This window comes from Myzus persicae, unplaced genomic scaffold (assembly GCF_001856785.1).
Source record: "Myzus persicae strain clone G006 unplaced genomic scaffold, MPER_G0061.0, whole genome shotgun sequence".
Classification (NCBI taxonomy): domain Eukaryota; kingdom Metazoa; phylum Arthropoda; class Insecta; order Hemiptera; family Aphididae; genus Myzus; species Myzus persicae.
Genome location: NW_019102277.1, coordinates 312437 through 329302, shown reverse-complemented (window position 1 = coordinate 329302; position 16866 = coordinate 312437). Strand labels below are relative to the sequence as shown.

At 30.9% G+C, this 16866-nt stretch overlaps 1 protein-coding gene across 1 annotated transcript; it reads right to left on the bottom strand.

Annotated features, from left to right (window-relative positions):
- Positions 1–807: 807 nt before the first annotated feature.
- On the bottom strand, positions 808–16161 carry LOC111031702 (diacylglycerol kinase theta). Its single transcript, XM_022311754.1, has 17 exons — positions 15087–16161; positions 10971–11053; positions 10782–10890; positions 8938–9158; positions 7478–7634; positions 7315–7419; positions 7093–7227; positions 6197–6314; positions 5939–6129; positions 5656–5868; positions 5265–5574; positions 4453–4778; positions 3998–4121; positions 2449–2601; positions 2231–2390; positions 2067–2174; positions 808–1745 (listed from the first exon to the last, which is right to left on the bottom strand). The coding sequence occupies exons 1-17, from the start codon at positions 15199–15201 to the stop codon at positions 1626–1628; spliced, it is 2748 nt and encodes a 915-aa protein (XP_022167446.1). The 5' UTR covers positions 15202–16161; the 3' UTR covers positions 808–1625.
- Positions 16162–16866: the final 705 nt, after the last annotated feature.

Sequence of the window (16866 nt, the reverse complement as noted above, 5' to 3'; positions counted from 1 at the left end):
AAGGCTGTGCTGTACATTATAAAGGGCCAAGGGGGATATGGAGATATATAAGTTATGACGCCGATAGCCAGCTGAGATTGCAACTTACTAAAGTGATGAGTACACTCAAAACGTGTCAAACGAATAGAATCTATACGAAAGCCAATTTTCGTGCAAACAGGACTGACCATATTCAATATAGTAATAATTTATTATATAGACATAACATCGACCATGAGACTTCATAGTTCATACTCGACAATGACAGTCGGCATCGCATCTGACCTGCAACGGCCTTCCAACTTGACAAGAAACTATATTATATAACCGGTGCCGAAGTCATGGTCTTCTCTGCACCACGAGTAACTACTGTTACCTCCCGCATAGAAGCTATGGTCCGCCGGCGGCAATGAACAATCCTATATAGGTACTTGACAAGTGGCGAGGGTGGAAATTCGAAAGTGACAGGTTATGCCTGCATAGACCTGACCAGCGTGCAGCATTTAAAATTTGAAATTAACAATAATAGTAGTAAAGATTTGGAATATATCTCGGCTATCAACTAATATTGCCTGGTATTAGAGTTTGTAGTTGCTTTTCAATAAGGTATATAAAGTGTGCCTAGTGTCTACTGACATAGAAACACCGATACATACTAATTTCATTTATAAATACATATAGGGAGTATGTCCTATGGAGACTAGAAAAAAAAAATATTTCGGTAGATATTTTTAAATAATGGGTAATAATTTTTTGTGTATCACAAAATGGAAAAAATGTATGTTTATAGGATTAAGGAAGACTTAATAGTAATTAAATACAATACAATTTACAGGGGATTTTTTATTTTTACATTAATTAAAATATTACAATAACTCGATAAAAATCGATAAAAATAAAATTACTATAATCCTATAGTTAATTAATTGCGAACAATAGTAGTTTAAATAAGCAAAAATTGTTTATTATTCTTAATATACAAACTTAAACCAAAAACTTAACCAACGAACGATTTAAATCAATGACGTAATCGTTTGAGATCCATTATGACCACTCGGAAGTCGCCACAACGAATTGAGCCCACAAATGATTATGCCACCAATAATGTTGGTTCTAAATAATTTTATTTTAATCAATTATTTAATAATAATAAAAAATAATAAATATTTTAAGCAACAATTAAAATTCTAAAAGAGCATTATTTGCTTTGTGCATATAATTAATTTTATTTCCTCAGATCTATGTAGTTATTAAATTAGGTAGGTACTTTGATTTAAGTACAACGTCACTACTTTTGAAAGCATATACATAACATTTTCGTATACGAATGCCATTTAATTGTGTACAGAATTCGTATATAAATCATTTTTATATACTTTCAAAAATAGGGTCTTGAGGGAAGTACAATTAATATTTAATACTAAAATGACAGTCGGTAAGCAATATCCAGGAATCGTCTTAAAATAGAGCATCGGAGCTCCTATGCTATGTTTTGTTTCTATAATAATTGTTTTGTTTTTTAATATTAGTTACCTATAAAAATGATCAAATGCATGAATAACACAGATATAATATTCGATAACCAGTTTGACAATTTGTATGCTGCCGAGGGATAGGTTATTGAAAGGAATTAAGAATTTTTAGATTCATTCGTTCTCACTGCCATTAACAGATGCAATTGCTTGTAGATTAGCCATATACTTAACAGCTCGCGTCCGAGAAGTTTGCTTCCGTTCTGTACGTTTTACTTTCTTAAGCATGGTGGCCTAAAACAAATTGTTTTTATTACTTTAAATATATTCTATATATATATATATATATAAATATATAAGCAATTACATTTTAACTTGTATTTCAGTATTCATTTTACTTATTTAAGTATGAAAAAACGTACTTTAAAGAATCAAAAATAAATATACTATTTAAATGTGTGTTAGGTATAGCAAAATAATAATAAAAAAAATGGGTACATAAGAACATAAATATAAATAATTATAAATTAATATTTAATAAATTAACTTCATATTAAAACTTGGGGTTCAAATTATATATTCATTATTTTATGTTAAACCAATTATACAACATACTTTTAAAGCAGATTTGAGAATTACTAATTCACCAGGTCCTTGGACCCAAGGTTCACCATCAATCTGCACTGGAACTTCATTAGTTAAATGAATTTTAACGTGTCCACCCTGAAAAAAAGTATTCCATTTTAGATGAAATAAAATAAAATAATCATAAAACATACCTGAGAAATTCGTTTAGCGTATCTAAGCCCTGTTTGGATCTGTCCTAAATGAACTACTCCAGATACAGCCACAACCTCTAACATACCATCCCAGTGATTTGGAGTAGAAAATTGTTCTTCATTGCAATTTCGTCCCCATGGTTTAGCTCCTGACCCCCAACTAAAAAAAATAACAAGTGTCATTAATTGTCTTGTAAGTGATACTACGAACTGTATACCTCAAAATATTTAAAATAATAAGTCCTTCTAGTTGAGGAAGTACTACTAATTTTCCGTCTACTTCCAGGCGAACTCCATGTTGAAGATTTTTACAAGGCGGATGGATTATTTTACGTAATCCAACGTTTAAGTATTCAATCTTGTTGCCGATTCTATAGTAAATAAAATATAATTTTTAGACTTTGAATATTAGGTAATGGTGAAAAATATTCTGTTTAATTGAAATAAATATAATAATATAATATTATAGACTATAGTACATAATGCATTGGTCGTTAATAAAAAAATTACAGTAAAATGCATTATAAAATTAAATATGTAACATTTATATTAATATTCAAGTCAACAATATGTTAGTGAAATTTTATTCTTAATTTACTGTAAAAAACAATCTTCGAGGGGCTACCAAATATCAAAACACGAATTACCACAATTACCTATATACATATACCGGGCAATTATATTGGACTTGTTTTTTTATATTTTATTGGTTAGGTATTAAAAAGATTGGGGTATACTTTGATAGTAATATATAAGTTGTGGTAATATACAGTATGGCTCATGAAAAGTGAACATTAAAGGCCAATAGTTTTTGCCCAAATGGGCACTATGCGTTAGGGCGAATTACCTTTTTACTTACATAATAAAAGTTATGTGTTTGGAAGAGTTTCTTATAATGTGTTTGAGCGAGTATGATAAAATATAGTACATAGAAGATAAAAAATTCATCGGCCTTGAAAGTTCACTTTTCGTGTGCCAGACTATAGTTAGGTATTTAATTGGACCCACATGCTCTTGAATTCATGATAGTGAACTAGTAAGTTGATATCAAATTGTAAAATTTCCATTAGAAAATGTATGATAAAAAAAAGAAATATATTATGTTTATTATTATTATTATTTAATTTATAGTTTTTGATTTAAAAAGTAGCATGCTACTAGGTATTTTTGATCTGGAAGTAAAATTGAGGAATCATAATACATATATGTTTTTCGGGTATAGTGCAAAAGAACACATCTAGTAGCATGGTATTATATAGATTGATTTTTAGAATAATAATTGTAGATTTAAGTTTCTATGGCGATTAACAAAATCTGTTTAAAAAAATTTGTTAACAGCCCAAAAATATAATACATATGCTAAAAAACGTAAATAAAGGGAAGATGGTCGAATTTTAAATGAAAAATAGTCAATTTTAATTACTTTTTATTGAATATAATGGGAGAACTGTTTGTATTGTATGTCGTGAACACACAAAATTAGTTCATAGATCGGTTAACGAATGAGTACCTTCATTCAATTTTAAGAATTGGAACAACAAAATTCTAACCAGACTTTTCTTTATTAATTACGAAATGCAATGCCAAATTTCACATTGAAAATAAATGTAAAGAACTTTACATATTTTTAGTATTATTATTATTGTAATAATTATGAAAATTATTTTTGATAAACTCGATTTTGCTTTGTTGTTGAAAATGATACAACTTTTAAGTTATAAATGATTTAATGTATTGATGTATTTGATAGTGTTGTAAAATACTTACCGACTATTAAATCTTTCTGGATTTTTTTCTCGAGCTTTATGAAATGCAAGGCATAAATCAGCATCAATGCCGATGCCAAAATAATTGTTCATAACAAAAATCTGAGTATTATCTTCACTCATCCCTGTAATAAAACGAATAAATGATAAATAATAATTAATAAATGTAAATACAACGGATAGACAATATATATATAAATATATATAGTGAAACCTCCCCTAACGGATACCCCCCAATAGTGTATGTTTTCTTGGGAATGAACTATAAGCTTTTTAGAATCTGAACCCTCTAAATAATGGACACCTCCGAATAGCGGAGAAAATTTCTGTGACCGAAGTCCGAGAGTGTTTGGTATTTAGAGGTTTAACGTTGTTTACACATATACAATGTACTAATCTAGACGTATAATAGTGCTAGTATAAAATATATAATATACATTGGAAATAAAAACTTACCAACTGAATTAGGTACATGAATTGGTCGACCATCCGCCCTATCTTCATGGTGAATAACCACTGTCCATCTATCTAATCTAATTTTTTCCGCTTCGATGACATCCTCTAATAAATGTATAGGTTCGTCTGAGCCATTGTACCCGGCGCCCCATTTCAGTACACGAGCTAAATCATTTCCAGTTCCTAATGGAACAATAGCACATGGTGGTGATGAACATTCACTGTCTTGGCCTACGTTATCCAAACACTGAAGCACCCAGCCAATCGTACCATCGCCACCACAAACTAAGATTTTGTAATCTCTAATGTGTCTAAACACATACAACCTATAAATGAAACACATATTTTAATAACTACTGGATACAAAATAAAATATCTTAACTATTTATTATTTAGGCGAATTCAAAATTTTTTAATTTATTGGTCTTATACATTAATTGGGTAAACATAATTAGATTGATTGTGCATTATAGCTTTGTATTATAATAAAATAATTAAGTTATATTTATATAATCAATAATACTGTGAATAATACATTATTGATTATCGACACACAGTTTATTTTTACTTATTTTATTATTGATGAATACAAATTACACAGGATTTAACTAAGCATTATAAGTTATAAAAAAACACAATATCAAATCAATTAATAAATATTTAAAAATAAAGTATGCAAATATTTAAAAAGATAATTATGAAAATATTTTGACCGAAAAGAAACCTTAAGTGAAATATTGAATTAATTCTAAAAGTATAGTACTACTATTTTAAAATGCACTTTAATTTATTAGAAATAAATATTTTTTTACCCAGGAAGTGGTCCTCCGTTTCCCAAATCAAAAACTTGATAAGGATTAAGCAGTTTTCGGAAACTAGATATCAAGCTCAAACCTTGGCAACCACCTGATTTGACATTTACAAATACTAATAATGGTTGTGTTTCTGCTGGTACCATTACTGGGTCAATATTTGGTAATAACATAACTAACAGATGTTTGTGTTCATATTCAGCGCCTCTAAGAAGATACATTGCGTTCACAGCAATATTAGTTTCATTGTACATAATTACCAACGAACCATATTCGTAATAAATTGGTCCAATAGTTATAAATCTACAATCTATAGAAAAATACAAAATAATTTAAGAATACATTTTTCATCCCATTTCCATATTAGTTCATCAGAATATACATTAATTACCTTCTCCTAAAAATGTCATCAATATATTTTCGTAGGTTCTCTGAGATAAATTTGTCGGTAAATTTCCAATAAATAAAGCGATATTAGGCCCATGAGGATCCTGCTTAAGTTGTAAATAAAACCGCATTAATTCCATTTGTCGGAGAGATTCTTGCCCAATATTTTTTATTATATTTAATGGTTTTTCATCAAAATCTAGTACTCGTTCCGTCACTTTAAAATAGTAAATAAATTTAAAAATGATGAAATAATAATTGCGTTTCGCAGAAACTTGAAAATTTACCTCCATGTTCCAACAAAAGCTGGCTGAGTCTATAGTCTGTTGAATTGTGTGAAGTAAAGCCGAACCGAGTCAAAGATTCAACGATCAGATCTTTGGCAGTAGTTTTTCGATCGACGGAAACTACGCAAAAAGGTATATCAGTCTGCAGGCGCCCAGGATAAACTCTAACCAAACCACCATGACTGTCTTGTCTAAAATAATATTTTTAATTTTTAATAAATAGTAAATATGTTATATTTTAGTATCAAGTTAACTAACTTTAGACGTAGAAAAACGGCAGGTTTCTTGCCACCTAATCTAGTAACGTTATTTATTGGATTCGGGTCCTCCAGTATTGGTTCGTTTAAACCATACGCGTCAGTCAAATAAAAGTTTTCTAAAATTATAAAATAAATCATTTTTTAAAATAACTTACATTAAAATTGACTTATAGTGCAGTTATTTAGGGTAATATATATACATACATTTACATATGAATACATTACTAATGCATACGCCAAAGGCGCAGCTATACGAACATATCGTGAGTAATATAAGAATCTTTGAAAGAAAAAAACGATACTAAAGCCGATTAATAATGGTAAAGAAATCGAAAAAAATATAATTTATGTGTACCCATACATTATTTGTGTAAGGAAATAAACGTAGTAGGTAAAGTTCGTGAGTATATAACTCTTGAGTGGTTTGAGCCTGTTTGACAAGCGGATGGAAGCGTGTTGATAGCAATAATGACGATAAATATAATATAGACGGGAAAAGACAAAGGAGGAGACCCCGGACGTAGCTGATGGCTGTACAATACAGGGGAAACGTATGGTAGGAAATATTCAGGAGAATACGAGACAAGTGATATGGACTGATAGTATATCATTAATTGGTTTTAGAGGAGCAAAATGTAAATTACATTAAACATGTTTTCAAAAAGGTACCTCTGAAAATGAAGAAATATTTATTAAAATATTAAAATACTAATTTCACACAGATATTACAAAAAAAAATAATTCGTAATCAACTACCTATAGGTATTTATTAAATAGTTAGTTATTCATGCAAATGTGTAATTACATATATTATACACATTGAAACAGTTTTATGTTGCAGGCTGAAGATTATTTTAAAAATAATAATACTTTACTCGTGTTTATAATAATTACCTGCAGATTGAGAGATATTTAATGATTGAAGTATTGTAGAAATGAGAGTCTCGGTTTTTACTGCTTTTGGAACTTTTACCGTGAAACTTGTATGCTTTAGGTATGATGCATCGCCATCATAAACTTTAACTAATTCTACATGAAAAATTCGAGTAAATATTAAGTATGCATAATTGAAGTGTATTATTTTAGAAGTTAGCACAATTAACTTTTTATGCGCACCTTCATTTTTTTCTTCTAATTTTTTTTCAACTTCATACATTTCTTCGTCTTCAATATCTTTAGTTTTACTTTCACCACTACTAAATTCAATTGAAATACTTCGAGCTAATAAACATAATAACAATCAGTTTTTTTTAAATTATTGTTTTCGAGTCCACCTTACGCGTAGCTTTTTCTTTTCTGCGCACTTGTACACCAATAATTGACTCCATTGGCACCTCAGTCCGTGGAATGCTAACTGCGTGTGGTGGTAAATATATTGGACCGAGTATACCAAAATCACATTCGTAAGATATTTGACTACGACATGTTGCATGTGCCTGTAAAAATGTATATTTTTTAGTACAATTTAAAAAAAATGCATGACATATTAACGATTTATAAACATTAATTAAATGTAAGTTGTTGAAGATTTTATTAATAATAATGGATACATTGTGTATTTAAATACTATAAGTAATAACTCATGTGATCTAGCAGGGTCAGGGCGTAAGTATATATATATATATTATATACTAAAGTGAGTAGTATTTATTATATAATAAGTTAGTTTTATTTTTGTGCCATGTAACTACCTATTCTTACAGCGTACTAATGTACTATAGTAATAAAGTAAGTGTTAATCCAGAACAATTATGAGGTATATTTATTAATTATACTGAAAACTTAAAGAAAGATAAAAAAAATTGTTGGTTATAACATTTTAAGTTAATTTTTTTTGAATATTATAAAACAGCAATATACACATTTTAGAAGTTAGTAATTATAATTTTCCTTCACTGTTCTCTGATTTTAAACCAACTGAATATCTAAAATAATAATATATTCTAATATTTGTTATGAAATAAATTAAGTTAAAATTCTCAAGATCAGATTTATATAGACATTATATATTTATATCTATTATATTATATAAATAATAAATACACAATACACATGTATATTGTATAGAATTATATAATATTTACATGAAGGAAAGGAAAACAATATAAAATAAAGAAAAAAATATATATTGAAGTAAAATATGTTCGTGATTAACTCAAAACGAGTGGCATAGAAAATGCTAAAATAAACATTCACTGAAAATGTCATTTGTATACGGTTATTTTTTTAGTGTTACGTCAAAAACCAAAATCAATTTTGAGTAAAAATTTCTGTTTTTCCATAATTTTTTGTTTTGTTTTTCCCAGTGCTTTTGGGCATGAGGCTTGATCATTGGATCATACATTTCTATGACTTACAATTCTTTAACTTTTGTATTTTTTGCATGTGCGACAATTTCACTTCTTCTGTGTACCCTGTTTTCACAGCCCACATTTTATGGATTTTAAAATTGACTAATATATAAATTTCAATTAGGTATAATATACTAATATGTTAATAGAATACTTATAAGGTAGCTAATTGATTTAAATACAACTCATTTTGCGTCAAACAATCATCACATTCATATCTTAAGGTATGATAATAGCTATACATACATATGTACATAATGTGCACTCTGTATTATCGAATTATTAAAATCATCATTTATGTAAAATACATACCCTACATCTTGGAACAATCATATAACAATCGACCATTATTATATAATAAACGTATTTTCAGCTATGATTCACTTACTGTTATACCACACCATTCACATCGAAATCCTGCCAGACAATCGGTGGTCCAGCATGGTTTGGCACAAGCGTAGCACACTGCACCAGGTCTAAGATTTCCTTCTCTCCAATGATGTTCATGGTGCATGGAATCCAACAACTTTCCGGGGTGATAAGTAGCTGTCTCTTTACAATCTGCCACTGCCGATGGAATACAATCGGTATGGGTAAAGTAATGGCAAACTGTAACAGTTTCACATATTTTTAAACTTAATAATATAATGGATGAAAATCTTCGGAGTTTTTAAAATAATTACGGAGGAGGCATTCGTAAATTTAAGAAAGTATCACAAATAATGCCCATTGATAATTTGGTTAAAAAATAAATTATTTAAAAAATTTTTTGAATTTTTTATTAGCCACACATTTTTTTATATATATAACTATTAATAAATTATTTTATTTATTTATATTTCAAATTTTTTTTTGTGTTCCACAGCTCTACTTCTTCGTTAACTTTAATTTGGGTTCACATTTTTATATCTACAGAACTATATTATATGTATATATTTACTTATTTTAGGATTTCAAATGATATTAAATTATTTTTAAATTATTCTCAACAATATTATACCACTTTACGGTGTAATTTATAGTTTTTATTTTTTTAACTTTATTTTACGGAATTTATTTTCGCTAATATATAACAAGTTATTATGTATTATAAATCGGATATTATTATTATTGGTGGATTAATACTGACAGTAATCAAAAGTCAAAAATATTGTGGTTCTAAATTGCAATATCAAGATACATTTTATACAACTGCCAGTTATTCTTAAATATAAATATGTTATACATCAATTTTTGATTACCTTATTAAAACTCTATTCGTACTCGTCCCTTTTTGATCATTAATACTTTAATTATAAAAAATACCAACAAATATATCTATGTTTCTCATTATTCAAAAAACCTATCGACTTTGATAAATCAATAACATAATAAACCATGTAAAAGGATTAGCAGTTATAATGTTCAATATTTTCTTAGGATTTGGGATTTTCAGTTAAAAAGGGAAAATGAAATATTAAAATAGTTATTTTTTCAGTCCATAAAAGTGTACAATAATGTTATAGTTTTGAATTAAAAAATTATTTATATTAAATTAATAATCTTTTTTCCGTAGATAACGAACATATATGTACAAATAAGGTTACTATCCAATAAAATTCGATTGGAATGTACCTAAAAGTGATATACAAAATTAAAATAATACATTTTTATATAGAGTATTAAGTACAATTTTGTATTATTTATTTATTTATTAGTACCTACTTATAAAAGTATAATTAAAAATGAAAGCTTTATTTAAACTCCTATAAGCTAATACAGTAATTTTTTGAATTAAGAGAAAATATTACTTATTATATATGTTTTTATTTATATTTCATACTATAGATTTTCTTATAATGAAAATCTCAAAATGTAAAAAAATATAAATAATATATACTATACTATTACTTAAGATTTGTATATATTATTTCAAACAAACTATAAAAAAGCAAAAAAATAATTGAAAACAAGCGTTTCTTCAAAACAAATAATATGAACATTTTTGATTTTTTGTAAATTTAATCTTAGATTATTATTAAAAATAAAATATTTATTCTAAGCTATTATTTATTTACCCATAAAAAGTAATTGACTAACTTATAAAAAAATGGCTTTAGTGGGGTATTTTATCATTTTGACTTTTGAGAGGGTTAAAATTTGAATTTTGATACTCTAATATTATTCCAGTAACATATTATGATTTAATTTCAATTTTTCAACACTATATAAGGATAATATATGTATACTTACTCTCACACGTAACGCTATATGTTCGACCATCAATTCTTTTCCGACAAACGTTACAACATCTTTGGTTTCTAATTCTTACTGGTTCGGACCAACAATGTGATACTGGATTCTAATGATAAAATAAAAAATATCGATACCAAACTAAATGTTGACTATTTTATGGGGTATATAATATATAGTGTTACCTACCTTAATTAAACTAGCTGCTAGACTATGGCAAGGTGATATGCCGGGTTTTTTTAGGCAACTTTCGTGAGCTATATAATTACATACTGAAACATTAAAAAGCAAAAAATCAAAGGCTGTAAGCGATCTACAGTTTACACAATAATATCAACAGGACCAAAACTAACACGTTTGTAGGTTTTAATATCTACATTTATAGGTATACATATGTTTTTCCGTCCGATATTCTCAATATTATCATAGTCTCTAACAGAAGAAAATAAATTAACCAACACTTAAAAATCATTATTATTACAAACAGAAAATCAAATAAATATAATTTTTTTAAATATTCACTAAACATTTTTAAGAATTTTATTTTCTTAGTTCCTGAGATTTGCGCTTATGAATATTCAACATAACACTGCTAACTTTTCTATTCAACATTCACAAGTTAAAATAAGCAAACAAAATCACATTAATTCGAAAATTGATTTTTCTTATACCGATTTAAATATAATTTATATAACTAGAAAAAGTTAATTGTACAAACATAATACTACATTGTAAAAATCACTGCCTAATTAAGTTAATAAAAATAATTACGTCAAATAGTACGTCGAAAGTATATATTTATTTATGTAGTTATTGATCTGCTTAAAAAATCGTCAATGAAATAAACTGACTCATAAAATGTGTTTAATTTATACATATTTATTAAGTATTCAATAACTAAAAATTACTTAGCATCGATCAAAATTTGTTTTAAAATGGGTAACAAATTATACTACTGAATTCCATTTGATGTACACTTTACTAGTTATTTATTCGCAAACAGTTATGTATAAATTATTAAATTAACATACAATAATATTTTTAATTCATATAATTTACGTTTTTTTATCTTTCATTAACTTTTAAGTATATTTATGAAGCACTATTATATAAATGTAATTCCCTTTATTATAGTTTATATTTAATTTTATATCGTATGCAGACTTTAACTGAATTGACTTGTCGGGTTTTATTAATTTTTTTGTTTACAGGTTTTTTCGATACATTTCGGTCAATATTATAACTATTGTAACTACTAACTGCTTAAAATTATATTTTGATTTATTTTTATCTGAGATTGCATTTAAAGCATAGTTGTGTTTCCAGAAATATATAAGAGAAAATATTGACATGAATACGTCAACGTTAGGTTAGGTTATGTATCATATTATGATCATTTTCATAATATTATGATACTATGGAATTCTTATAAGAAGTTCATTGGTAGTCGTATATGTTAAATATTTGCATTATCACAAGTATTGTTTATTAAAATATTGACGTGTATTACGCTGAAGTAGTACCAAAATTCACTTTCGTTATTTCACTAAATCCATAGGCATTAACACATCATATTATTTAATGATATAATATTTAATTTGTACTCCAGTCTAGTTATATTAATACCACTAAAATTTAAATGTCTTCTATTGCGCATAACAATTTTATTCTTTAAACAAATGGTAAAGGTATCGAAAAAGTATTTTTCAAAAATTATTTTCAAATATTTAAAGTATTAAAATAATTACAATTGGATATTACATAAAAATGTTCGATATTTTAAACTTGTAATCATTAATATTATTAACGTCAATTCACTTGGGATCCTTTTGGATAGTACTAGGTATATTAAAAAAGACATCTAGAAGTAACTTCTAACCATACTAGATTTCATGATTTTAAATTAGATTTCAATTACTTTCGGAAGTTCGTGTCCTGTCATGTACAGGTTGTCTGTACTCTTGGGTAAAATTATTTTTTTAACTGCAATTTATTAAACACATGTATCCATTGTTATAATATTATATGTACGTTTTTATAGGAGTGGAAGTATAATAATAGTTATGGGCGTTTTGTAAGAGAGTAAAATTGTTCGGGGGGCAAGTCCCATAGGGATTATGGTGCACCGGGAATACGGGTCGAGCAAGTTTTTGCCTTTGACGTCACGAAGATATTTGCTAACAGTGTTGGAAACACAACACGTTTACGGTGAAAACATTTATTTAAGTACAAAAAAACCTTAAGTTCCCAAACACATTTAACAATGAAGATTTTGAAATGAAAGACCATCGAACACCGGTTACCGTTCCTACGAGAACAAGACGCACGAAAATGAATATGTACTTTTATTGCATACACAGAACGCCGTTTAATAATAATTCCTTTTATGTGGGAATTTATATTAGGGCATAGGTACCTAATACGAATTAAATCATATTAATTTTAAGTAAATTGTTTCAAGTTGGGATTATGGTTTTTATTAAATCAAATACGTATAGATACAATTTATTAATGTATTCTACTAAAAGTGTTAATATTTTCAATATTTTATACAATATCGGAATCCCATAAAATATGTTTCAACTAGTTTAAAATTACTTTATATAGTTTATTTCACTGAATATTAATTTGTTTAAGGCCACTTCACTATTTATCCATTTATACAGTATGAAAAATCTTAAAAATAATTTTTACGCTTAAGCTGAATATTTAAAAATATATTATATATTATCCAAAAGATATTTTTGATAATTGTGAAAAAATGGCATTTACTTTTAATATATTTGATTTATTAAGCATTGTGAAGTATTTTTTTTTTAACTAGTTTGATATTAACAAATTAATATCTCTCAATTCAACTTATTTTCGCCAGTTTAGTCTAAATACTTTTCTTCATTAAACACCGGCAGTAAACATCGGTAGAAAATTCATTTTTCAAATAAAGCGTGTTGAGCATATTATAATCGTTATGTTTTGTTTGTCTTTCTCTCATCGTTCTATCGGCCACTTCACCGCAGATCAATGTTAAAACTTTTCAGTGACGTCGACAAGACCAAATAGGTCATAGCTACTACAATAATTACCGTGCATTAAACAACATTTTATGTAGGTGGAGGTACCTATACATGTGTATTTATGTGATTAATAACAAAATATACTATAAACAAATTTAAAAAAATGATTGACTGTGTTTATCTTTTACAATCTATATGGCATTGCATTTAATTTATCTTTTTGATTTTAAATACACCACATATTATGTATGATAAAATTATTAACATTTTTAATTCAAAAATTCAAATTTTTCTGAAGGATAGTTATTATACTAACGTATCTTTATTTGCAAAAGGAACTAAGACAACAGTTGAAAAAATACGCTAAAATAAATATACTTTAACGTAGAGGTATCTAATGGTATTAAATTGAAAGAGTATTGGCAAAAATATTGAACATTACTATAGAACTATATAAGTGAAAAACCGCATTGAATAAATAATGACGAGTATAACATTTTGGTCGATGTCAATTTATAATTTACTGAACACGATACAATTCGTCCAAGGCCAAAAACCGTTTCTAACAAATCATTCTTCTGCAACCTGAGGAATATACAATTACAACAAAACATTTTATTATATCAGTCTGAATAATATAAGTACCAGTTGATATGGGGGTCAACGAAATGGGTAAAACAATCGTCAAAGTACACCTGTAGTATAATCGGCTTATGCACGGTATATAGAATACACATAATATGTAATACTAAAATATATAGTAAATTTGCACATGTAAACGTATCTGATAAATAGGTAGATACTATTACATGTTAGAAAAATGGCCGTAAGGTCTTTTAAGACCCACAAACGTGTTAATTGTGCAAACCCTTCTCGACTCTCCCGTTAAATAGGAACAAAAAATCTCTTCATCTATGTAGAAATATACGCACCACACCACCACCACCACCACCATCACCATCCCATCACCACTAAACCACTACGACCATCACCAACAGCACGTCACCACCTCTCTTCATCCTCGTAAGTCGTAAGTTGTAATAATAATAAATGTGATTATATATAATATGTATATATATATATATATATATAGCGAGAGATACTTGCCGCAAAGTGGATGATGTCAAGGAAATTTGTATTAGGAGGGGAAGTCAGAGGGGTAGGTTTGAGAGGGGGAGGTTCGCATACGCGTGGGAGAGAGAGAGAGAGAGGGAGAGAGAGAGAGAGAGAGAGAGAGAGAGAGAGAGAGCGAGTAAGTGGGCGAGAGAGCGACAAACACGGGGGGACAAACCTGTGCAGAAATTGCCCTGCGTCACGACGCCCCACAATAAATTGGTGCAATTGTGACAGTAGGCCGGTAGGTGGAAGGTTTTCTTGGTGAATATGTGCCCTCGGCAATCCGCCATTGCGCGAACAGCACTGCCGCCGCCGCCGCCTTCCCCACCGCCACCCGCACCGGCGCCCGGCCGCTTCCGTCCCAGCCAGATTTCCTATATGTGCCGAAACCCGGTCGGCAAACACGTCACTACGATCGCACCACGCACGCACACAAACGCACACGTCCCGACACACGGGACGACGAAGACGAAGACGACGACGACGATACCGCAATCAAACGGCACCGGTGTCCGGAGGTTCGCGTGTTCGAAGTGATTGATGCGTTACTACATTGTTCGGCGGCACGGTACGTACGACGAACGAGCGGACGAGGCGCGAAAAAATATGTCGCCGCCGCCTCCACCACCACGGCCACCTGCACTGGGCGGCGCGGTGTACGCGATGCTGCGCGTTATATTATTACGTAAATAAATATGCCGTGCAATGATATTATGACAGTATAATAATAATATAATCAGCTGCGAGCGCGATACAACGCCACGACCACCGCCGCCGAGTGCGATCGGCACCGCGGCCGACGCTCGTGCAGATATAACACTACGGCGACGCGTGTCGCGCGGTGCCGCAGCCGATGGTCTCTGGTGCGCGGCGGTGTAGCGATCCGCCGACGACGACGACGACGACGACGACGAAGACGACGAGGAGGCCGCGGAGAATACGGCGCGCACACACGCGGGGGGCGCTATTGCAGTAGGGTGCCGGCAAAACTTAAGTATAATAAACGGAAAAATACAACGCGGAATATAGTAAATGATAAATAATGTATAACGGTATAAAACGCGACTGCGATCGCCCACGGGGCCGCGCGGATAATCACGTTATTTCTGGCCCGTATTCCATCGTCGCGGCACGACTAACACAGGACGAGAGCACCGTCGTGGTCTCCGTCGTTGGATTATCGCGCGCGTCACACTCTCGCACACTCCCGCACGCGCTAGAGCAAGCGCACGCACACGGGCACACGCAAAAGTATACACGCTCTGACACTCACACACACAAACAAACACGAGCGGGCGCGCGTTCACAAGCACACGCACACAAGCGCGGCGTGGAAACTGTCTAGGGCGCGCGCGCGTGTGCTGCGGGCCGGCAGGCAGGCGGCGGCGTCGACTTCAGCGACTATACCGTCGACGGACGTCACGGGCTGTACGCGGGCGCCGCGCACACGCACAACTCACCGCTACGGCGTGTACGTACGTATGCATGTTTGTACGTATGCGGTGCTACGGTGGTGGCGGTGGTGCCGCTGGGCAGCCGACGACGACGACGACGACGACGACGACGCCCCCGCACCAGTCGGCCAGGCCCTTCCGTCGACTCGTCGGCGTCGATAAAGTGTCACACGGGGGGCGCCATCTGACGACCAACGCCGAGTGTTCCGCCACCAGCTTTTACCGTGTGCGCAATGGCCGCGCGCGTCTGTAATAATATAATTATAGCTGATGCTGGCCATGAACGGGTAGCGTATAGAAATCTAACTGAGGGGAAAAAAAATTCAAAAATCGCTGTAATATCATATAATAATAATATTGTATATTACACACTTATAAGGCTATACGTATGCCTTGCTCGTGTGTTCTGTTGCAACTCTGGAAAATTCGTTGAAAAGTGTTTTATGGGGTGGCGTGGTGGGAGGGCAAGTCAGCAGCAAGTATGCCGGAGCGCTACGTACA